Below are 24,562 nucleotides of genomic sequence, written 5' to 3'. Positions count from 1 at the left end.
CAAACTAAGGCAAGAATCCAACAAAGTGCACACTGTATTAGAATCTCCCAGTAACTTCTATTTGTGCAACATTTCAATCTAAAAGAGGTCTTCCACAAGCATTTTTAAACCATCATCACATACAAGAGCAAGCTATATAAAGACACAAACACATACATTTCTCAGGTGATTGTGATCTGCTTGATTGATAGTCAATCCACTCTCTGGTTGGAACAATCAGAGCAGAGCTGAGTGGCACTCTCTGACACTCCCACGAGGGGGAGAGTGGATTGCCTCTCAATCAACAAAGCCACCTTGAGTCCTTGAATGGTGCTATATAAATCCAATGTATTATTAAAATTATAACAATAATTATTTATGACTGAATTAGCCTGCATAATAACTCTAAGCTGGTCTTCTTAATCAGGACTGTGGCAACAAGAGCAAACAACCACATAGTCGTCATCAACTTTAAATTTACTCAAACATTGCTGAGCTCTGACTGGTGCATGAAAGTACATGACATTTATTTTCATATTTATTCAACCAGGAATAGTCCCACTAAGATTCAAAATCTCCTTTTTAAGGGAGTCTTGGCAGAGACAGTAGCATGATGAATTTCACAATAAAAGACCAAACAGACTAAAAACCCGACAGCAAGAGCTAAAACAAACAGCCTAAAGATTCACACATAAGAGACAAGTTGAAAACAGACAGCCAATTAGCAGCGTTCAGAAACTACACGTGCATGTTCAAAAGGTGCTTAATAAAGGATGCTAGTACCTGCTGGTAGGTAGGGTGTTGCAGGCCAGTCTCAGCTCCTCTTCAGATGGAAGGCGTGATGAGGCCTGAGAGAAGCCGTCATCCTCTGAGCTCTGTGAGTGGTTCAGAGGGATGTAATCCTTCCCATCCTAAAGGGAAAAAAGTAATTTAGAGAACAAAACTAAAAAAAATCCCTAGCATTAATGTCTGTGAACTTACAGGCAGGTTGTTGTCCTGCAGCAGGTCTCCGAGGATCTGCACCAGGGCTGGGAACGTTGGTCTTTCTTTGGGTTCACCCTGCCAGCAGGCCAGCATGATGCCATATCTACCAGCAGAGGGCAGCCACCATCACAACACCGACAACACTGAGGTCTTTCACTTCCCCAACTTTCTAATATAGATGCAAATACTAATATATCCTCTCCTGAATAGATGAGTGAGTCAAAGTTATATTTATGAGCAAATACTTGTTTGCCTTTGGGGTTGGCTCGAGTAATTAAAGGACTACAAATCTAATTTGAAAGCAAAAGATGAGAGAAAGAATAAATCAAGGCCTGCGCTCACATTTCAGGGGAGGCAGTCTCAGGTGCCCTCATCCTCACGCCATCTTTCAACCGTTTGCAAAAGTCCTCGTCAATCTGTACTCCCGGGTACGGAGATGCACCTGAGGGCGGACAAAAGAGGGATGGAATGTTAATTAACAAATCAGAGATGGGAAAAAACAAGTTATTTTGTGTTTGGATAAGAGTGATTAGGAATTACTCTGCCTCTAAAAGTTAAAGCATTAATCCTTAATTGCTTTTGGCATGAACAGAGATTGATAAGCACTTGTTTTTTTTTTTTTTTTAAACAAATGATGAAGTAATTGTCTTTACCCAGTGAGAAGATTTCCCAGAGGAGAACTCCAAAAGACCACACGTCACTCTGGCTAGTGTACACTTTGTCAAAGATACTCTCTGGAGCCATCCACTTCAAAGGCAGACGAGCCTGATAAAACATTAAAACACCAGACCAACATCACAAGACTGTCAAATAAACACAAATCACACCCACCTTTAAATTCAACCTAAATGTGGGGGATTAAAAAACAAAAAAAAAGGAGTTTAGTGTTTCCCCACGATGAATGGAGATGGATAATATGTGTGCGAGGACGCCCTACATTTCCTTTCCTGACGTAGTCCGGGTCTTTGTATATGTCTCTGGCCAGGCCGAAGTCACAGATCTTCACGATGTTGTTCTCTGACAGGAGAATGTTCCGGGCTGCCAGGTCTCTGTGGATACACTGCGGATACACAGACGACCACACATACATCATCACCCTGCAGGAAAGTGTGTGTGTGTGTGTGTGTGTGTGTGTGTATGTTTGCGGGAGTGTTCACATGCATTGATTCCAACTTTTTTTCTCTACTGAATGAATCACAGATATAATGTGGACCAAGTTAATAAATAGCAATTTGGTTATTTTAATAATCTGTTTCATTAAAATCTCTTAAAATGTGTGTTTTGCATGTAGTTGTGTGCTTATGCATGTTTCTCTGTGCCAATTTGTAACTGGGACTGGACTATGTCTTGGCCAGGCTGAGCTCTGTTGAATCACTGCAGGAGATTCAACATCATTCACACAGCTGTCGAGTAAACGTGCCTACAGGGTCACGACTGTGACTCATTTGAAGACAGACAGTCTGCTCAGTCCATTCACGCTGTTTATACTCGTTAGAAATTATAGCTGCTTTTCTTCACCAATTTAATTTAATTATTCACCCAATACCCAGTGGATTCATATGTGAGGGGCTGTGCCTGCTAATAACGATCAAGTCAGCTCATCAACAAATCCAGTAACAGCATAGATGACAGTTTGCACAACCCTTCAAAACAGCGGATTGCAGTGCTGATGTACGTAAAATATCTCAGCTGTCTGCAAGAGCCAAAAATCAAACCAAAAATGTGCTCTTCAGATCAATGTTTGCTTGAAAGTTAAATTGATAAGTTTGACTGTACATTAAATAATCGCAAAATTAAATAAATAATGCAGATTACAATCAACAAATTACCCGCAGAGCATGTGCTAAATGTCTATTTTATTTTTTTAATTTAATAAAATGAAAAATGTAATGCTAACATTTATTTTTTAATTAATCTGTATTTGTCCCACGGTGCACGTCCCACCGGTAGGAGGCCCCGGGGAACACCCAGGACACGCTGGAGAGACTACGTCTCACAGCTGGCCTGGGAACGCCTCGGGGTCCCCTGGGAAGAGCTGGACGAAGTGGCTGGGGAGAGGGAAGTCTGGGTTTCCCTGCTTAGGCTGCTGCCCCCGCGACCCGACCCCAGATAAGCAGAAGAAAATGGATGGATGGATGTATTTGTATTTATTTTTCTATTTTAAATTCTAACTTCCATGCCTAACTTTATTCAATTATTTTTTGAGTGAATCTATTTTGCAAATGTATTTATTTATTTTTATTTTGCAATTCTACATTTCATATGTAATTTTTGTAAATGAAACCATTTTTTATTATTTTTTAAATTTTTTATTTCACATGTAACTGCATTATTTTTTTCCATTCTAAATTAATTTGTTTTTATTATATATGTTTTTATTTCAAATTCTACATTTTAAATGTAATTTGCAATTTATTATTTATTATTCTATTATTATTAATTTATTATTAATTATTTCTTCAATTTATTGAAACTAAATTTAATTTGCCTTTACCACCACTGCCAATTAAATGTCAAAGAGGAAACGTGCTTTTCCAAATGTGCATAATTCATTTTGCGTTTCAATTTTTAGCATCTGTTTGTAGTTTCTCAATATCTTTAGTGCACTGCATCATGGGAAAGTAGTGCGCCTTGACAGCACATGGCAAACTGATCAATTGGATATATTATTCATACTGACCTTTTGCAGTAAATTAAATGTTTCCACCTCTGCTGTGTAAACACAGTGCACACTTAAAACCTCCCTGTAATTAGTATGCAGTAAAGGATCATGACACAGCTCTAGTTTATGATCACATGGTTAAATAAAAAATAACAAGCACAAAGAACTGAAAAGCTGAATGATACAGGCTACAACCTACTGCCCCTGAGACAAACTTCTGGTGAATTTTCTATACAGCTCATTCACTAATTATGTTTGTAACGCTGACAATTAACCTTTCTGGAGGCCAGGAACTCCATCCCACGAGCCACCTGGAAACTGTAGCAAATTAGATCTTCTATCGTCAGAGGAGTTTTCCACAAGTCCTCCACTGGAGAGAGAGAGGATGAGGGGAAAGTCCGTCACGGAAAGAGAAAGAAGGAAATTGTAATGGGACAATGGGTTTAAAAAATGTGTGTTCTTGTGAATAAAAGCAGACTCACTTTTCTCCACAGCAGGTTTCTCATTCGGCATGTTAGATGATGGAGTCTGGGGACCAGTAAGAGGGGCGGAGGGTGGAGAAGGTGGGTGGCGTGCTCTTTGGTCCATTTGACCCGCCTCGATCATCCGTCTCACCTGGCTCTGAGTTTTAGGAGAGCGATCCTGAGTGCAGAAACATGTCAGTGTGCACTCTCCAAAATCAATATATACGTTTGTGAGAAGAAAGTACTCTTCATGCAAGGAAAGTAAGCAAAGGCAGAAATATCGGCTGAACTAAAGCACTGAAGATTCTCTCTTCGGCAGAACAAACAAATATAAAACAGCAGACAATGTTTCAGTGTCTGTGACGTTTGGATACCCTGTATGGGAGGAAAAACTCTCTCTTGGCTCGTAGGAAGTTGGACAGATTCCCATATTTGCAGTATTCCACTATCACCATCAGTGGGCCTGTTGATACAAACAGTTTAATTGTCAAATTGTATCATGACAGTGCTGTGTAAAAAGGCTACAAATATTTCAACACACATGGTTTTCTAATTTGATAAAATTCATTGAAATGACTCCTGTCTGTTGTTTAGGAGCTCAGTTTTTCACACCATGTTCAAAATGGTCAGAGGTGCATTCTGTAAGCATTTCCTGCCTGGGATTAGCTGGGTTAGGGTAAATAGGGTTAAACATTTTCAGGTGTGCGCCCCTCAAGAACATGCTCTATAGGTCAAATAGATGTTTAGCCATAAAATTAGGGTTGTCAAAGATAAGGAGAGGCAGCTGTTTGACTTTCTAAGTTGGTTTGCAATTAAAAAAGTTGTGTGAAGCTGCAGGGGGTGCACAAATGATGTAAACACCCACAAAAAAGGGATTTTCACACACTGGTGTTTGAATAATTGGAAAAATTAGGTCCTAACTGTGAAGATTCACGTGAACCTTAAAACTGAAACAAAATTTTGGTAAATAAGTTGCCAACTTTGACGTCATATTTGCAGAAATTTGGCAGACAAAAGTAAATGTTTAGTTTATGGGGAAAAAATAAGTTTTATTGCGTGTTAATTGTTTGCACATATGTTATTTGTAATGGTGTATGAGGTTGTAACTGTCGGTTACTGTTCACATAGAGCGACCTTGATGTGTTAGAAAATGTATTTAATAGCATTAACCCCAAGAACAAGTCAGGTAAAGTCATATTTTAGTGGTTTTAGGGAATGTGCTGGGGACTTATTCACTCTAAAGCGTCAAACTGTTTCAGCATACTTGAGCAGCAAAATGAATGTTTACTGGGACGTTAAATGCTCTGAGCAATAAAATACAACAAGTTCTGCATCTTCAGCTTGAACTGTAATAAATGTAAATCTTACCGTTTGATTTGGTGCAGGCTCCTAACAGGTTCACTACATTCAGATGGTTACCAATATGAATCAGTATCTTTAACTCTGACATCAAGGCCTTGTGCTCACTGGCTGTGGCTCCATCTGACACACACACACACACACACACACACACACACACACACACACACACACACACACACACACACACGCACGCACGCGCGCACACACACACACACACATACACACACACACACACAGAGAGTGGAATATTATGCATAAAATCGTATTGTTTGTTTTTGTATTACAGACCTCATTTATCACTTACTAACACTGTGCACCAGTGGCTTCTTATAAAACTTCCTACAAAGCAGACAAATCTCACCTTTCAGCATCTTGACAGCCACTGTGTCCAAACTGTTACTCTTGCTGATACCATAGATTGATGCCTCAATTACTTTCCCAAAGGCACCATGGCTAAAACCTTTCCTATGTCAGGAGAAAGAACAGAGGAAACACAGAATATTGATGCTCATTGATCTCTGCAGGCTTGGTTTTTAGTCTCATTGGAATACACAAACAGTCGTGGTCAGGAGCGTTTGCAAAATGTAAATGCATCTGGCATCCATATAGACAAGGGGGGTTTGGAGGGGGATTAGAATCTCAATTGCAGCATTTGGAAACAACATGCTCCCATAAGTTGGGATCTGTCGTGGAACAGATGCTTTTCCTAAGGGTGTTTTTAAGAAGCCATGCTGGGAATGAGCACATATTTAACATTAGCACTTTACTTGGCAGCGCTTTACCCGGCTGGCTGCGATCCAAACTCATGCCATTAAGGATTCTGGAAATGGAAAACTAATTCAGTTTCATCCATCTATTCCCTCTTATCCCTGCCTGCATATTTCCTTTCTCACAAACCCCCTCGCTCCTATTCACCCAATTATACCAGCATCCTTGCATCCTTTTCTACCACTGCTCTTCTACCACTGCTCACCCAGTCGGAGTCTGTCTCTGGAGATCTCCCACTGCGAGGAGTCGTAGGGCAGGTATTCACACTGCTCATCCAGAGGCACCTCCCCCGGGTCCATAATGATTGACAGATAGCCCGTCTTTATGTCTGCCGGGTTACCTGAGGTTCAGAGAGAGAAAGAGCTCATGTCAACTGTGTGTGCGTGTGTGCGTATGTATTGAACACATAATTCTGCCAGCTGTGATGTTTTCTCTTCAGCTGTAGAGACAGCCTCCTAATGTGGGAACATTTCTATCACACTCAGGATAATAAAACCTGTTATCACATCGGATGACTCAAAAATTTAATTTGATCAAGTTGGAAGGAGGGCTGATTTTCATACCTCCTTGATTTTTTATGAAAAAAAATCATCCATTGACAATTAAAAAGCATGGAACAGTAAAGGCAGCAATTTTACTATATGACATCTTTAAGGGCCAGCTGCTGGCATATGCAGTTTAGCTATATTTATGTGTAGTAAAACTGTGCATTACATTTAAACTCTCCAGTTTTGATGTACAGTGCCAGGCATTTTATGCACATATTGCACAGCAGGTGCAATCATTAACTATTTTCATTTCCATACACACTTTGATCTGTTGGTAAATAACTCTCTGTGGCTTTGCTGCATTTTTTAAATTCCAAGACAAAAAGTTTTTTTTTTTTTTTTGCCTAACTGAGATTTCTGTAAACCCCTGCTTTAAGAACTGTTTTACACCTAAAATGTTCATTTGCAATAACAGATATTTCCATTTTTCATTTATTTTCCTATATTGTGTATTTTGCGTTTGTGTGCAAGCCAGGGAATATTAGTCGAACTGGTTAGATATCTCAATGATATCCAAGATATCTCAATGTCTTTAAAAAAAAAAAAATCTCGAATCATGTTTTTTGTTGAGGATTCAGAGGAATATAAATCAAACTGGGGGTTTATTCATTTTAAAAATGGCTCTTTTCTGTTTTTGCAAATTGACTCTTCATGTCCTCTTGGTAATCAGAATCTGTCATCTCAGCAGGGCTGTTAAAGTGAATTCTCAGTTTATGTATGTGACTGGTTGTTTTTTTTAGGAACTACTGGTTGTATTTACAGCAGTGACATTGTGACATTGTGCACGTTTACCCTCATATGACTAATCCAATAAAGTAATATTAAATTAAGTAATTTAAAACATTCAGTCAACAGACACTTACAAATCAAACAGGTCCTCAGATGTGGCACTAATTATTTTCTAAAATAAGAGTTTTGGTCTCTCCATTTAAAATTCTGTAAAACATAATTGGGATTCTGTATATATATATATATATATATATACATTAAATTCAGTATGTTTATATGAATCTTATAGATGTTAACACACTGCTAATATTTAGTGCATTATTGCCTGTATATTAATATTTGGGATACAGTTTATTTTTGCTTTTCTGAGAAAATCTTTTTCTTCAGAAAGCCAGTTTAGACTTTCTTCTCTTAGCTCTTTCAACTCTCTGCTGCTTTTAAAGGGTTAAAGACAATAAGAGGAGCTAAAGTGATGGGACTGGCTATCAAGCTAAGCCTATTTATTCTTTTTTTATGTCACCAAGGGTGCAAGTATGGAAGAGTATTAGGGTATATATATATATATATATATATATATATATATATATATATATATATATATATATATATATATATATATATATAATAATATATATATAGTATACAATGTCCATATATATACAAATATATATATATATATTTGAATAAAGTAACAATGTCCAGAATTACGTGAAACTTTTAGTACTGGGGCCAGATATTAATAAAAATCAGGAGGAGGAAGATTTTTTGTTGCTGTTTTTTGCAAAACAAGAATAAAGTCAAAATGACAGTAAAATAGCTGAAATACCACTTTAAGAAATCACAAATACTGAACATTTGACTTTATTCTCTACAATTTGACTTTAATCTCGTAATGCAAACTGTAAAAAAAAAACCTTCCTCCTGTCATTTTTTTCCTGTTATGCCATAAACAAGTGAGCAAGGCCAGAGACAATAAGATAGAGCTACTGTAAGAGAGAGGAGAGAAAGAAGAGCCATCTCTTAATTAATCTGTTAATGACAGCACCACACTGTGAAGTCACACTGTGAGGCGATCAAATAAGTGACCAAGTGAGGAAAATGAAAGAGCAGTTTGGTCCTCATTATAGATGCGCAGCGACTAATTGCACTCACTCCCAGCAGATATGAGTTTACTCTCTCAGCAGGGTAAACTGCAGACTCAAAGATCAAACAGGTTGCGCTCTAACATTGACAGACATGGTGAGAGTCAGAGGTTAAAGTGTCTCGTCACAGTCTGTCAGTTTCTCTCACAAACACACAGACACAAACAAAATGTGGTGCCCTCTGACCCGCTTCACATTGCAGAAGATGAGGATGAGCAAGGCCCAGAAGAAAACAGCGATGACGCCGGTCCCGATAAGAATTACAATCTCCACGTTGGCCTTGTCACTTGAACCTTGGCAGGAAGAAAGAAAGAAAGAAAGAAAAAAAAGAAAGATGTTTAGATGCAATTGTTTTGTCTAAAACCAATCCTCAACATCTTTATTCAATCTCTCTTTCACGACATTACTCTTTACAAACTGTAGGGGGTGCTATATTACAAACTATTGATCCTTCTCTCAGGGCTCCTTACATTGAAATCTTTAGGTTACATCAATGTGCTAAACAGTCATTTAATCAATTCAACCATGCATCATGAGAACACTTCCAGCAAACCCATTAAATTATTCACTCTGAATATGAAATGTCTCTGCAGTCAATGACTTTGATTTGTGGAGAGCTGCACACGACAAAAGCACATAGAAACTACAGCTGCAGTGAAAAGTGAAAAGTGTGAGAGGTGACTGACTGAAAATTGAGACATGTACATTTTGAGTGTGAAAATTTGATCTTGAGGGCAACTGTGATTTCAGGCTGGAGTGCACTCGAAAAAGCACGTCAGCGGTGAGCGCATGGGTGAGTGGATTCAGGTGTCTTTGTGATCGTATGGTCTGTTTCTGTATGTATGTGTGTGTGTGTGTGTGTGTGTGTGTGTGTGTGTGTGTGTGTGTGTGTGTGTGTGTCTCTCTCTCACCAATGACCCGTACGGCAGCTGAGGAATGGACACAACCACGTTTGTTGCAGGCGGTGCAGGTGTAAAGCCCAGCGTCCTCCTCTGTAACCCGCTGGATACTCAGTGTGCGGTTTGAGTCCTGCAGCTGGATCCCTGAATAGTGACACACACCACACTTCAATACTCCTCTCACATCATAAATCCAGCAACTTTTTAAGCAACATTTCTTGCATTCTTGTCACACCTCTGAACTTCAATCCATAGTGTTCATTTATAATGCCGTCACCCTGTGAGGTGAGCCACATGTCCCAGCAGCCCCTCTGAGTGAACCCAGAGCATCAGCTGTCACTCAGAGCCGTATTGACCACCCCTTCTCCCCCTCCCACCCCCTCATCCCCTTCAGATGTTAAGAAGAGATGCACGCTGAGAAAGCTAATGAGCCATGTCTATCGGCCTGCAGGCTTTTGTGTGTGTGTGTGTGTGTGTGTGTGTGTGTGTGTGTGTGTGTGTGTGTGTATGTGTGTGTGTGTGGGTGTGTGGGTGTGCATATGAGCAGCAAACACATCCGTAAAAGTATTTGTGTCGCTTGTTCTTTCTGTCACATTTGTTCAACAGTATGAGTGTGTGGGTGGGCTGTTGGGTGGCTGTGTATATGTGTGTGTGTGTGTGTGTACTCATGACTGCCATTTATCAAAGTGCAACAACAAAACGGCAACATCCGTCAAATGTTGTCACTCTCTGAGTAAATATTAACAAAGCTCATTGTTTTTGCTTTTCATCAAAATACTTTACTGTTTTGCTTTTCCACTAGAGAAGATCGCATACACACAAAAAGATCTGAATGTCACCACATAACCCGTTTACTGCTGTGACACATTCAGTGGTTTACTCTCTTATCTTGTCTTTGATGTGTAAACATTGTACATTTCTCTTATTTCTCTCAACAGCCGCTTAAGTTCTTGTCCCATGAGTTAAATGTTGACATTAGATATTTCAATGGAGACTTCTACCAGCTACTTTCAGTTTAGCACTCTGCTAACTTGGGTTTGGTCACTGCAAAAAATGGCTTCAACCCTCAGCACACTGCCTGAGGGCCTGGACAGTTTCCCAGACATGAAGCCAAAACATCTTGATCGCCCCCTGGTGGCTGGCTGCACTATAGGTCGTAAAACCACGCACCCTGCATGTGGATTACATGTCCAAGAACACACCCCCATACATTTTACCCAAAGCATGGTTTCTGTCAATATTTTGTTTTCATTTGTTATTACCCTGATATATATTCAAGTCATTTTTAATAGAGGTTTGGTTTTAATTAGGTATTTGATGCTATAAAAAGCGGGTTTGATGTCATAATTGACAGCTATATCTGTCAATCTGTGTGCTCGTGATCAATGGCGCTGCTCACGATTGGTCAGACGGGGATATAAATGGGAACTCTTTACTGGGGAACTTGATGCTGGGGAAATTGCTCAACTCTGGCTCCAAATGACATCACCAGCGCAAGATGTCAGCACTCTTCACAATGGCCTTTTCAAAGAGACAAAAATTCAGTTAAAATTCAGATTCAAATATCTGTCCTCTCCTACCACAGTATCTCCTGTTATGTAACCAAAATACAGTGCTTTGCATGACCTGGGCACATAATAGCCCAGATGTTTGTTAATAGCCATATGAGCATTTCCCGAATACTGTACAATTTCAGTACAAAGACAAAGTACAAGGGAATGGTCTACATCTATTACCTCACATCCTCTACAACATGGAGACAAGTATTTGCCCATAATCTTGGGTGTAATTACGGATATAATTACATTATTCCAATAGTGTTATCTCTTGGTACATGATTCTGCTCTTTTATTTAATGTGAAGCCAGAATGTAGCCAACTTTCCTGGGAATTTACCCCGAACAGAATAATGAGATATGAGTCCTGCTAAATTAAGATCCAGAGGGGCAAACTTTCTGAGTAATTGCTGGAGTACACGGATACACAGTATGTATAGCTGCTGGGTAGGCGGGTGGGCGGCTGCACTGTTGTGTAAACGTGTTCATCTCCTGTGTGGGTGTATTCACGCACCTGACATCTGGTGGAGAGGTTGGTTGTCTTTGAACCAGGAGAGGCGGGGTGTAGGCCTGCCCTCTGCGTCGCACTCCATCCGCAGGGACTCGGTCACATTTACTGTCTGGTTGGTGAGGCTGAGTTTATATCGGGGCGCCTCTGGGGCTATGGAGAGAGAGCAGGGCAAAGAAAGGGAAATCAACACTGGGATTTACCAGCACTGATGTGAAAAGGAATGTCAATGTCCATGATATTCACCGAAGGGTCTATAATTCAGAAAGGGCAAAAGTCAGAAAATCCCATTAAAATGTACATCTATCCTCCAGGCATCAACGCAAGGTTACAGCACACAACATGAATGAAGCGGGAATTTGTTTGTACACTTTCGCCTTGCAGCTTCTCAGCTCAGCTTTCTGTCACTATTGATGCTGTCCAAACAACAGGTACTCTCTCCATTATGTGTGAATGCGGGTATCGGGCTGCGTGGGCTTTGTATGTATTCTTAAGCCTCCAGCAGCTCAGCTCCAGCCGCCAGTGTGTTTCTGCTGCCAAAGGTTGAGCCTTTTTTAGAATTAGCCCTGGTTGGGAGAGACCATGCTTTATTCCCGTCAATGTGTTCATGTTTGTATCTTGGGTTTTCATCTCTTTTATCTCTCACCTTTTATAGAGATGTTTCTTAACAGGCACTGTTTCTCCCCACTCCGTCTGTTCTGAGCCACACACACATAACAACCCTCATCCTCCAGCTGCACGAAGGGGATGGTGAAGTCCAGGACCCAGCTGTTGGAAGGCTCCTGGAAGGAGAGCTGGCCGTCAAGGCTGTCGGCGTAGAGGTGCACGCTCCTGCAGTCCAGCTCCGGTGCCTGGGGGTTGAGGCGGTACCACTGCAGCTGCTCATAGGTGTAATTGTCAGCGCTGCAGCTAAGGGAAACTCTCTCCTGCTTCAGAAGATTCTCTGAGGGCTGAATGTCCACACTGAACCCCTCAGGGATGGCTTTGAAGAAACAGAGAGAGGCAGGTTGCGTAATCTGACACAGCCTGTGCACTGGGCATTTATGAAAATGATTCACAAACACTTTATCCACCAAATTAGATTTTTTTAAATCAGTTAATCAGTGGAAACTATCAGTCACAAAAAAAAAAGATTTTCTTGTGTGCCCCCAGTGAATTAAGAATCCAAAAATGGAGTAATGTCGTTATGAATTGACATAATGGGGGACAATGTTTAACAACAGCAGTACTACATGGTGGGGGATATACGTCACATTTTGTGATTCATAATGCCAAGGTGCTTGTGCCTGGGAGGCATGTTCAATAATCTATCCATGTAAAAGTAATGTTTCAGCTAAATTTTCTAAATGCAAATTTCTGATGCAGGACTGGATGGACTTCCAATATCATAGGGACAGTCCGTTTAAAGCTACAGTTTGTAATTTATATAAGAAAAAAGAACTTTTGTCATAATTGCTGTCACTATACTCACAGAGCACCAAATAAGACAGATAATCTGTATTAAAATAGATAAATAAATTTTAAAAAATCATACTCCACTGACCACTCTATTTCCTTGTAGCATTTCTGATGGCTTTAGTGCATGTGAACGAAAATAACCACTTAGATCCAAGGAGTCTCTAACGCAGCTGGTAATCATGTCAGTTGCTCTGTGAACTGCGGTCAGACTGCCAAACTAGGCAGCGCAGACTGAATAAGAATTAAGATTCTGTTACTGTATTGCCTTTTCTTGCATATTTAAGTGTACTGTTAAGCTTTACAATAAAAAAAATTTGTGATCAGGACGGCATGCTGGATGCACTTAAATGGAGTAGCACTGTCCACCAGCTGGACTGTCTCTCTTAATTTTACAGCTAAACAGTACACTAAAATATGTTTCTAAAAACATTTGAGGGGAGAAATAGGCAATGTAGTATCAGAATACAGATTTATATTTGATGAGCGCAGCCTTTCACAGTTGAACTACTCTTTACAAGCAGTGATTGACATGAGTGAAAGCTGCGTTTGAGATTACTCGGCTCTGATTCCTGATTCTACTGAATTAGAGGCAGTAGGAGGAGAGGAGGGACATGATGAAATCCAACCTGACATACTTACTGGTTACATAGAAGTAGATTAGCCGCTCATCTTTGCCGACTTTGTTCTCAGCCACACACTTGTACATGACAGAAACACTGGCGTTGCCAATATGAAGCCTGCTCACTGTCTGTAAGGTGAGAAAAGGTGGATGAGACTTAACTTCATGGAGGAGGAAACGCGCATATTTTAAAAGAATGTGCAGTCTGCTCTCATGTAATTGGCTGTGAGCTGACACAAAACAGATTTTGTGCTGACAGGATAACAAGAAGCAAAATCATTCAGGTGTGACTGAAAAACACATCAGCACTTTGAATGCGTGCACATTTCTGTGTGTGCTTATCATGTAATAATTTCCTCTTACGGTTTATAAATGTACAGACTTGTGTATGTGCACATGCACAGCTTGCATGTGTGTCTGGTTGTGTTTATAACCAGTCCTTACAGGAAGTCTGCAGAGGAAGACTGTTCTAAATATTTCTACTGTGGAAATGGTTCATGATTGACAAATTTTGTTATGGAGCTCAGAATTTGGGACGCTTACATAAAAACATCACAGTTCATGGATAAGTCCACTTACATAAATGGCTTCTTTTCTGGGCTACGTCCTAATCATATTCTGTCATTCTTTTGTGGAAATTCCTATTATCAATCATGTAATTACATTATAATATTGTGATTTTTTTCTAAATTCATGAATAGGATGGCAGACACAATCAAACAGCTGTGATTAACCTTTTGCCGTCCATCCACCACTTCGACAGACGTTTCAATAGCCTCGATTTCATTCAGGGTGTTTTCTAAGTTAATGTCCTGCCAGTTCTGACAGTCTGCGATCCTGTCACTCCGGCCCTTCCTGTCTCGTCGGACCCTGGAGAGAAACACAGACGCATTCGTGACATCTCCTCCTCATTGACATGCATAGCAGAGAGTGGGCAGTGGGGGAGAAATAGAAGCACATCAAACCAGACATCCTGAGGTTTTATGAGATTCTTTTTTTCTGCATGCACTCGGTTGCACGTCAGAATCGAACATTACCTTGCATTCCAAAGCCTAGGCAATTATGCTAAGTGTCCTGGCAACTAATGGAAAAACTATTCCATCATAATTTCTATTATAAAGATCCAAAGTATGAACATCATACCAGAACTAATGAAACATGAAATGGAATTCTGTTTTGCATTTTCTCATAAAGGCAGGGCACAAATATTCAACATTAACAGAACGTAATCAGGGTCAGTTTCATTTTACTCTCTTCAATAAGTACACATGTTTATATAAATTAAAATTATTATAAATATCAGAATGCAATTATCTGAGACATTAACTTACGTGGATGAAATAACCTGTTTTTATGGCCTTAAAATATTTTATTGTCGATAAACTGTTGGTCATGACGCTTAATATAAGATGCTACTGCTAATATTAGCTTACACACAGACACACAGTGCGCACACACACTGCCATGCTTGCTTTTGTCACTTGGGAAAACACTGCATCGATCTACATTCATTTCCATGAGTTTTTTTCTCACCCAACCACTAACAGGGCAGCAGCTACCTTTGAGTACTCCAACATGCCTTCTGCTTTTGGGAATTTGTGGATTTTGTGAGATTCTTCTTCTGCACACAGATTGCAAATATATTTTTTTATTAAATGTAGAATGGCAATATTTGCCAAGAAATAGTCCAGCACATAACCACAACTTGCGGTTTTTACAGTTTTTTTTTTTTTATGGACTAATCCAACCAGGTTCGATGTGTTAATTCTCGAGCTTTAGAGTTGCTGGAAGGTCAAGCCAGCTGTTTTCTCCGGCTTCCAGTCTTTATGCTAAGCTGAGATAGCAGTGTCCAAGCGGCAACCTCCAGGGCTGAAAATGCAGTCAGAATGAAAATATGAGGCTGATTCCAAAAGCAGGTCAATAGACCTCCATGTTAAAAAATGCCCAACTATATAGCAGAAGCCTCTTGTTTGCTGTCATATTCAATGGTCATACATAAAGCTGTTGTGCTTGCACATTTGCATATTGCATGAAAGTGTAATACTATCCTTGGTAGAGGCCTTCGGCCCTTCTATTGGTCAATGCATGTCACTAATTCAGACATCGTCCTCAACATTTGAGACTATCTACAGTTTCTACTGAATGTCACTTAAAACAACTGTGGTGAATTCACTTGGGCAGGCAGATGGGCCACGCTTTATCTTTCACCATCAAATTAAAAAAGGTAATTCAGTTCCAACTCCAAACACCAGAAAAGGTCAACTCAGTCATGCCTCAATCTGCATCCAAGACACGTCACATGAGACCGAACATGAACTGAATCATCTGGAGCCAAAACTGAGCCTAACCGGCCACTAGGCCGGTTTACATTAACCTTTAAATTGCGCAAATTGAAATTGCGAATACTAAATATGCTAAATGGAAAGACGTTAATTAATGTTTAAAAAACAACAACTCCCATTTATCGCAAAAAGTTTTTTATGCCTGCATGAGGTAGGATTTCAGGCAACTTGAATAAGGCATATTTCGCAAAACTGCAAGGGAATCACCTTTTTCGCTTTTATAGCTTATATGATGTGTAACATCGGGTGGAGGTAATGCGACTTTACGGATGCCTATCGCCATTAAACCCAAAGAAGAAGAAAAAGTACAACAAAGTCACATGACATTCTGCAAAACATGACTCAGTATGTGGGGACGGAGGAAGAGACCGAGATCTTCAGTCTTATATGAGACAAATAAATTATGGCAATGTTATACGTCTGTCCGTCCTGGAAGAGGGATCCCTCATCTTCCTCTACCACTCTTCCTGAGGTTTCTTTCTTTTTTTTCATCATTACAGGGGTTCTTTTTGGAAGTTTTTCCTTGGGTGATGTGAGGATCTGAGGGCAGAGGGATGTCGTACACTGTAAAGCCCTCGGAGGCAAACCGTGTTTTGTGATAATGGGCTCTATAAATAAACTCAACTTGACTTATATTGGCTTTATTATGTGACTGCATTAGAAATAAACCTGCCAATGTTCACATCTATCACCATTGTTATTGGAGTGTTATCATGAGAGGAAAGTCGCATAACATCATGAGAGAAGTCGCATCATATCACTCAGTGGATATAATTTCAAAAATATCACTTAAGTTTTGTTTAAATCTGTAATGGAAACCCACCCACTGTTGTTTGTCTCTGAGTGTACAGTCTGGGTGCCTTATGTTGCATGCCCACATGGAAAGGTCAAGAGAATAGCAATAACTTCAAAAATTAAGCCTTGGAGGAAAATGGAGGCAGGTGAATATTAGAGTGATATTCAGGAGAAGCGGCAACAACACCAGGGCTTAAAGGGATAGAAAATAATCCATTATATCATGTTGTGGGATTTAGCAGAGATGGAGAAGGGGGAGGAAAAAGCAGAGAGCGATGCCTTATAATAATTGTTTGTGAGACTTGATGTGTGCTTTTAAGCGTGTGTGTGATATATAGCACCCTGATGACCTCAAACACACCTAGGTGGTTTAGATGCATCTCTGACATGTGAATGTGCAGGCGTGTGTGTGTGTGTGTGTGTGTGTGTGTGTGTGTGTGTGTGTGTCTGTGTGTCTGTGTGTTGACTTTGTCAGAAAGTGAGACTGCTCTGTGAGAGGTGGACCATGGCGGATCAGCAGCAGAGAAGCAAGCACATTATTAGTGCGTGGGGCGGGGAAGCAAGTTGGACTTTGAACAGACACACTGTCCTTTCGTCTTCTCTTTCCTCTATTTACGGCTCCTCCAGTTTCCTTTTTATCAGTGCTCTTTTCATCCACTTCCACATCCCTTTCCCAACCAGTTCCTTCTCATCATCTCCTCCCTCTCTTCTTCACTCCGCAGCCAGCGGATAATTTCACACTGACCTCTTCCTCTTATTTGGTCTTCAGGTAACGCTTCATGCACTGCATCCCACACCTCTCTCCTTTTCTGTCCCATTCCACCGAACCTTATCTGCTCCCACACTGGTTACACAGAGATTATAAAAACAACATCAGCCTTGTGTGCGAATGTGTGTTTCTTACAGTCTGCTCCTGGTGCTGTTGAGGACACACGGGCCCCAGGCCCTCCACTGCCAGCTGACTTTGGGAGCGGGGAGACCATAGGCGGTGCATGTTAGAGTCTGGCTGCTTCCACTAGGATAGGGACTGGATGGATCTGCAACTTCTTTCTCATGGATCTGTGGGGAAACTGGGGAAGAGGAGAGCCAATTAATCTATCATCCAGCCAGACATAATATTTAGGGTCATACACGTATTCCAAGATATATTAATTGGGCAGAACAAAGACACACCTTGGACTATTTGCCAGTCACAGGGCGATAACAAAAAGAGAGAAAATCACCCTCATACTCCTCATACACAGCTATGTGAGGAAACTAGAGCACTGGAAAACACATAGGAAACCCTAGCTGGGATAAAATGAAGAGAAACTTAACATATAAATGCACTTAGGCATAATTTCAATTTCCACTTCCTCTTTCCGGTACAGTTCTATCAAAGTGTGGTGTAAATTTTAGGCAAACAAGTCTGCAAAAGAAAATATGTTTACATTGACTACTTCTGGTAAATAATTCAAAGAGAGTACAAGAGAGAAAAGGTAACACATCCATCACTTTAGGTGCATTGTGGCTTAATTGTAGCTCCCAACCTAATTTATCATTTATGATGCCTTCATGAACTAATTTGTGTCCTTTGCATTTTCAGGCTCCTCTGTCATTTAATCTATCATCATCACCACTTTGTGCATCTTTTGTTTAGTGATGCCACATCTAAGCTTTTGTAGTATTTCCGCTTTTATTTCTAAACGTTTATTTTCACAAATCCAAAACCACATTCATCATGGTACAATGATAATATACTGTATTATGTTTAAAATATCTCTAGAGTTTTGTTGCAGGAATGTTAACTGTCGCACATCCACTGTTTTATTCACAAAACAGCGGGCAAATTTTCCCCTGAGGGTACACAGAACAACAGACTTGTTACCGTTGACAACAAGAGTGATGTTGAGCCTTCTCTCGAGCGCAGCTGCGCTGTTCTTCAGCACCACTGTGTAGAGCCCAGAATCCTCCTGACAAACATCCTTAATCTCCAAAGCGTGTTTAAGGTGCATCCTCATCCTTTTCATCTTGAACTCTGGGCGCTGGTTTATCAGCTTTCCATCTTTATACCTAAACATAGAAAGCACAGCTGCTACAGCACAGGATATACTCCAGGAGCCTCATTACAGAAACTTCCTAAGTCTCAAATCATATTTTATCTCAGTTTGGTTTTACAGGAACATATTTCCTAACTGCATTTAGGTAAAAAATTCTATCTTATTTCAGGAGAGCAATTTAGCTTTTACAGAACCACCTTCAATTCAGGAACTCAAAGTTAGACCCTGTCCTAAATTCAAAATTACTGCATAAATGACTGCAGTACTTACTTACTAAGATCTGACGACAAAGATGGGGGACAACACAAAAACTCAAATCAAAATGAAATGATTCAAAGGCTACTCAAACCATACGATGCTTCAAATCTTCTGGATCATCTATCAATGGATATGTATCAAACAGTAAAAAAGCTGATCACAAAAAAGGTTGTCTATTAACTGCCAAGACAATTCAGTTTGGATTTGATCAAAGTGCTAAGTCTGGTTCTGGAGAGGCCTACAAGGAGGTATGGGGCTCTGCCAGATGTACTGATCACAAATGCACAGCCTTGCGTCTCATGCAACCTCATAGAGGTCATCCTAGCTATCTGTACTCCACACACAATATATATACATTTTTCACAAGAAGAGGTGCTGCAAATTAAGGTCAGTGTCACTTGAAAGCCAATAATATTAAAGCTTGTCCATACTGAATGACTAACTGGTGTCCTCTAATCAAAAATTAAGGCTTGAAAGAACAAGTGCTTATTGAAGGATTAATGGTTATAGTTAGGATTCCTTAAATGAAGATAAAATGGGAGATCTGGAATAGGATACGACACAGCCATGAGTTTACGAATTGCCTCTGTACTATGAAAATAGGATTTTTCGTATCTTTGAAACTTAAGTTAGAATAGGTAAAGCAGATAGGATAATTTTATACAATGAGGCCCCAGGTGAGGTGCTCTGCCCTAAATTAATCCGTAAACCTAAGCAGAATGAACCCTAATTATGCTTTTGAAAATTGCCCATTACATTTAATGACTACACCACAGTCTCATCTTACCATTGTGTTTCAGGTGTGGGGAAGGCAGACACATTTACTTGTAATTTGAACGACTTCTGGCCGGCGGTTACCTCCACCACAGGTCCATTTCTGTAGTTGAGGCTGATGAATGGCTTCTCTGGAAGAAGAGACATAAAAGATCCTCTGAGTATCAAACACTCAGCCCCGTTTGGTTCAAAACTTGAGTCAAAATGTCCACTGAAACATCTCATATCACACCACTGTTTATCCACACAGCATCTTCATTTAATTGATTTGCTAGCTGATTGTTAAATACGCAAGTAGTGGTTGAAGAACTTTTATGAATATTTCATCACGCTGTGACACTGGGTCACAGTTTGAATCAAAGCCATGCTTCAAGCCTACAGCACTAAATATTTGATGGATTTTTGGTAGAGTATTCCCTTAAATCAAGACATTTATGTCATTTTTTTTTCAAGAAATAAATTATTATCCATCCTATTTAAATTTAATTTATGCTTGGCGTAAAATGACCAGTAGCAAGTAGGAAAAAAAAAGGTTAAACCGTCTGGCTGCGGTCCACTGGACACTGGAACAGCCCATCGGATTAGCGGTTACACGGTCCCACAACTGTCAATAGCCATATACAGGCCATGCTTTACTAAAGTGAGCACACAAGATGCTATTGCGTGGCCTTGAGATACATTTTGTTCCCTTATTTTTATTAAATCATTACCTAGTTTTCATCCATTCATTCCCTCATTTTAATGAACTTATTCCCTAATTTTGGTTAATTGGTGCTGTCAAGATAAGTATAATGTTATATAATATTATGTAGAGCAGCGCTGTGAGCTTAGTTTTAAGTCCGATATTCGACAGACTCTCACTCTGGACCCAGAGGTGTCTCTTTACTGTTTCACACCATGTTGGCAGTAGGAGGACGGGTGGATCACTTCCGGGATCCTCACGTTTAACCGCTGGAGGCCAGGTTAACACACTGATCCAATGAACAAAAGGAAGGTCAAATAGGACTGCTCTGAGCTAGTGCTTACCATAAACTATGACCTGAGTTTGCTGGGTTTGTGTTGTGTCCATGCTGGTGACATTGCAGCTGTACACGCCAGTGTCCGTGACATTGACGCTGTGGATGGTCAGGATGCTAACAGCCTCTGTGGCGTGAGACAGAGCTTCACGATGGGGCTTAGTGTCCTCCCAACTGTTTGGCTGGTGAGAAGAAATGAGATTCAGGTGTTTTTTTCACTGATGCCCTTCAATATGCAACCAACTGTTGCTGCTACATACCTGTTTGCGAGGGTAAGACCATCGAATGTCCACCCCAGCGTTGAACTCCACCAACGCTGTGCAGTTCAGGGTGAGGGCCTCCCCGACTATCAGCTCAACTGGGTCTTCAGGAAACAGCTTGACATCGTAAACCTGACTTCCTGTCCGGGAAAGAGAAAAATGGGGGAGGGAGAAATGGAGGGAGGGGGAGACAGTGAGAGAGGTCATGGTGACATCGTCAGCAGTTTTTCCTTCCTTGCAGGACCAGAGGAAATGACTTTCCTTCAGACCAGAGGAGCCACTCTACTATAAAGAAGCTGTCCGTCACCAACTCGCACTCGCACTATTTCCATTCATGTGTCAAGCTACATATCAGTAAAGGAAATTAAAATGGAATAAAGAGAAGCCTTGATTCAAGATAAGACAGAAAATGAGAGAGATCTTTGGACACTGGCCAGTGTCTCTGATATTCAAGCCACTTCTTTCTGCGGTCTCTGGAAATGACACGGGGTGTAAGAACAACATGTCTGCTGGTGATGTCTGTGCAGCAGACTGTGATTGCCTGATTGTTTAAACGCTCCATTAGCGTTCGGAGTGAAGACTTGCTCTCAGTTTCTCCTCTGACTGATGCTGCTGTTACTCTTGGCCCGGCAGCGATGGGTATGAGTTTCCTTTTTACCCTCTGAAGTGAGAGGTGAATGATCTCACAAAACATAGCAAAGAGCCTCCGGGTCCCTCAGAGTTCACTCGCATCGAGAGGGAACCACGACATGAAATCTCTCTAGTTCCCTACAGTTTAATTATGCCCCCCTTCTCTGTTTTTTCTTTCCCTTCTTTTAATTCTGCCGGCATAATGGCACACGTCTCCCACATTAAAAAGGGAGTTGTATTTTTTTGAGGAAATGACATAATGAAACAAAATCCTTCAAATTGTCAGCATTAAGGCGTAATTGGCTCACTGGCTGCCATACAGAATTATGGTGGCAGCGCAGTCATTCTAGCACCACCTTTGATTTCCTCACTAATTTCTCTTTCAACAAGAGTAGAGCTTAAAATCGAATTTAAATATTTGCACTGGGTCAGTTATGTTTTTGTAGCTGCTGAGAAAAGGTTTGTATGTTTTTGTTCATGTTTTTTCTGGATCACAGGAGGAGACTGAACCCTTTAAACCTGGAGTTACACACAGATATGTTTTTTTACCTGTTGGGTGGATCAGGTAGCTGGGAGACTGATACTCTTTGCCTCCTAGTGTGGCGACACACGTAACTCCGATGAGCATCGGCACACTGTCCACAATGTGTCTGGGAATGGACCAGCCTCGCTTGTTGTCCCATGTCATCCCACTCTTCTCCAGAGGTGTGGGATACTGAGATGACACACACATATTGAGAAAAACAAGCTAGAATTCCTTCAAGGCCTTCTTGGAATATTGTGTTTATGAAGATGAGACAGACACAAACTCACAGTGATCTTGACCTTTGAACACGTTTGTGCCAAATAGGAAGAAATTCCCTCAAGGTGTTCTTGAGATATCATTTTATTGAGAATGTGATGGATGCGAGCTCAATTTGACCTTGACTAATCGGTTTATTCTTAAGTCCAATGTTTGTGCCAAATTAGAAGACATTTCCTCAAGGTGAGATTTCAGTTCAGGAGAATGTGAAGGACAGACGTGCAGACGGACGGTCAACGCCTCCGACCACAGCTGTCGATGTCACAGAGGCATAAAAATTGCTCGAGCACAAATAATCAAAATAAAAGCATCTGTTCACAGATTCAATTGGAGGAGTAGAGTGTGAGAAATCTTTAGTGGGTACATACCGCATGGAGAGTGACATTCAGATCAGGCACCGTGACCAGGCATGGCACTGTGATGTGGGTGGTGAAGCGAGTGACTAAAATGGTCTCCAGGTCATTTTCGTCTCCTCTGAGGAAGGGCTTCTCGGGGTCTGGGTGCACACAGAAACAGAGAGCTGTTAATAGGACACCCTGACACCAGCCGGGGATAATAGCATCTATTACTGAGGTAACTTCATGAGTGGACAGCACATCTCGCAGCTTAATAATGTCCTCCACAGACGCGCCACATGTGGAGTTTATCATGATCACCATGTAATACAGCCCCTCAGTGTGTCCCCTCACAGTAAATAGCATTAATAAGCGCTATTACATGTCAGCAGAGAGACAGACAGCCAGGGGCTTTAGTCCTCCTCTAAACAGTGCTACAAGCTGTCTGTTTATGGAAAATATCCCTCTTGTGTTTCTTCACGAACACCTTGATGTTTCCTTTTTTATTGTCTGTGACTCAAAGCTGTTGCAGGAGAGCTTCGGGAGACATACCAGCAATTGTGTCACCAATTTACATTGCAGCTGTTATCACTTCAAAACCTCATATTCTCATAGCATGAGCACACACTATTAGAAAAATGCTTATCTCTCAGGCTTTCCCGTCAATAGCAATGACTTTTGTACAGCAGCCACACATGTTGTACAACTACCACTCGCTTATTTTCTTTTTATCCTCTCTCTCGATAAGCCTTCTTATTATTTTCACATTTTTTCCTGGAGCACTCAAAAGCCACGACTTCAATCTGCTGCAAGGCCAAACAAAAAGTGCTATTGAGAGGCTTATATATCTACCCTGCGGTGTTCTGAATACACACAGGTAACAGTAATAATACACAATTCCTTGCAGTTTAAGTTCTTCACAATAAATCACAGCAGGTATTAGACTGCAATCGGTACAATAAGAGGAGATGTAGCACTTGGGGCAAAAAGAGTTAGCAAACCATCAGCGATATGAGCCTGGGTATGAGTGTGTCAGGGGAGGTGTCTGTGTATTTTACATGAGCCTGTGTGCAGAGCCAGTCCTAGACTTTTGGGGGCCCTAAGCAGGATTTGGTGTGTGGTAGGGTTCTCATTGTGGCCACTTCACAAGACACAAAAACTTGTGTATTGTAAACATTAGTTTAGAAATAAATAACAAAAAAGTAGTTGAACACTAAAGTGTTTTTAGGTTCTTTCGTGACACATTGCCTTCTTCCCATGTTTTTGAAATAAATCAAGCCAATCTGTGCAGGATTCACAGGTTTAAAAAAATGTTGACATAAAATTGCCCAAGAAAGGGAACTAATAGAGCAAATCATATGTTAGATCATTCTTCTACTTTTTTTAGTCAGTTATTATAACAGTGACCTCTCTTTCGCTATTCCTTTTGATTTCTTGTAAAGGTAATATTTGTAGTGACAGTAAATTGTGTTTGAAACCTCCACCATGCAGGCACATACATTAAGGACATAATATGTATCTGTTGCAACATGAAAAGAATTGAACCACTTTCTTAAAGCAACATTCAAATGTGAATTATTTACTGATATCATGGTCTGCAGTTCTGGCAAACTGTTGAAAGATAGCTTGTGAGG

General features: G+C 40.5%; 1 protein-coding gene across 1 annotated transcript in view; it reads right to left on the bottom strand.

The window, feature by feature from the left end:
• Positions 1–24,562, bottom strand: part of flt4 (fms related receptor tyrosine kinase 4) — a 55,236-nt gene that overhangs the window by 3,789 nt on the left and 26,885 nt on the right. The window contains exons 4-27 of the mRNA XM_042492870.1: positions 22,962–23,089; positions 22,341–22,506; positions 21,162–21,301; positions 20,912–21,083; positions 19,899–20,016; positions 18,682–18,866; positions 17,719–17,884; positions 14,412–14,547; positions 13,698–13,806; positions 12,247–12,582; positions 11,607–11,753; positions 9,550–9,681; positions 8,823–8,931; positions 6,418–6,558; positions 5,813–5,916; positions 5,458–5,571; positions 4,464–4,552; positions 4,108–4,267; positions 3,901–3,995; positions 1,901–2,023; positions 1,617–1,728; positions 1,306–1,405; positions 961–1,066; positions 763–890 (exon numbers count right to left, since the gene is read on the bottom strand). Coding sequence (XP_042348804.1) covers positions 763–890; positions 961–1,066; positions 1,306–1,405; positions 1,617–1,728; positions 1,901–2,023; positions 3,901–3,995; positions 4,108–4,267; positions 4,464–4,552; positions 5,458–5,571; positions 5,813–5,916; positions 6,418–6,558; positions 8,823–8,931; positions 9,550–9,681; positions 11,607–11,753; positions 12,247–12,582; positions 13,698–13,806; positions 14,412–14,547; positions 17,719–17,884; positions 18,682–18,866; positions 19,899–20,016; positions 20,912–21,083; positions 21,162–21,301; positions 22,341–22,506; positions 22,962–23,089 — 3,316 coding nt within the window. The remainder of the gene's footprint in view (positions 1–762; positions 891–960; positions 1,067–1,305; positions 1,406–1,616; positions 1,729–1,900; positions 2,024–3,900; positions 3,996–4,107; positions 4,268–4,463; positions 4,553–5,457; positions 5,572–5,812; positions 5,917–6,417; positions 6,559–8,822; positions 8,932–9,549; positions 9,682–11,606; positions 11,754–12,246; positions 12,583–13,697; positions 13,807–14,411; positions 14,548–17,718; positions 17,885–18,681; positions 18,867–19,898; positions 20,017–20,911; positions 21,084–21,161; positions 21,302–22,340; positions 22,507–22,961; positions 23,090–24,562) is intronic.

The sequence above is a fragment of the Plectropomus leopardus genome, chromosome 9 (assembly GCF_008729295.1).
Source record: "Plectropomus leopardus isolate mb chromosome 9, YSFRI_Pleo_2.0, whole genome shotgun sequence".
Classification (NCBI taxonomy): Eukaryota; Metazoa; Chordata; class Actinopteri; order Perciformes; family Serranidae; genus Plectropomus; species Plectropomus leopardus.
This window is presented reverse-complemented; position numbering and strand designations above follow the sequence as displayed.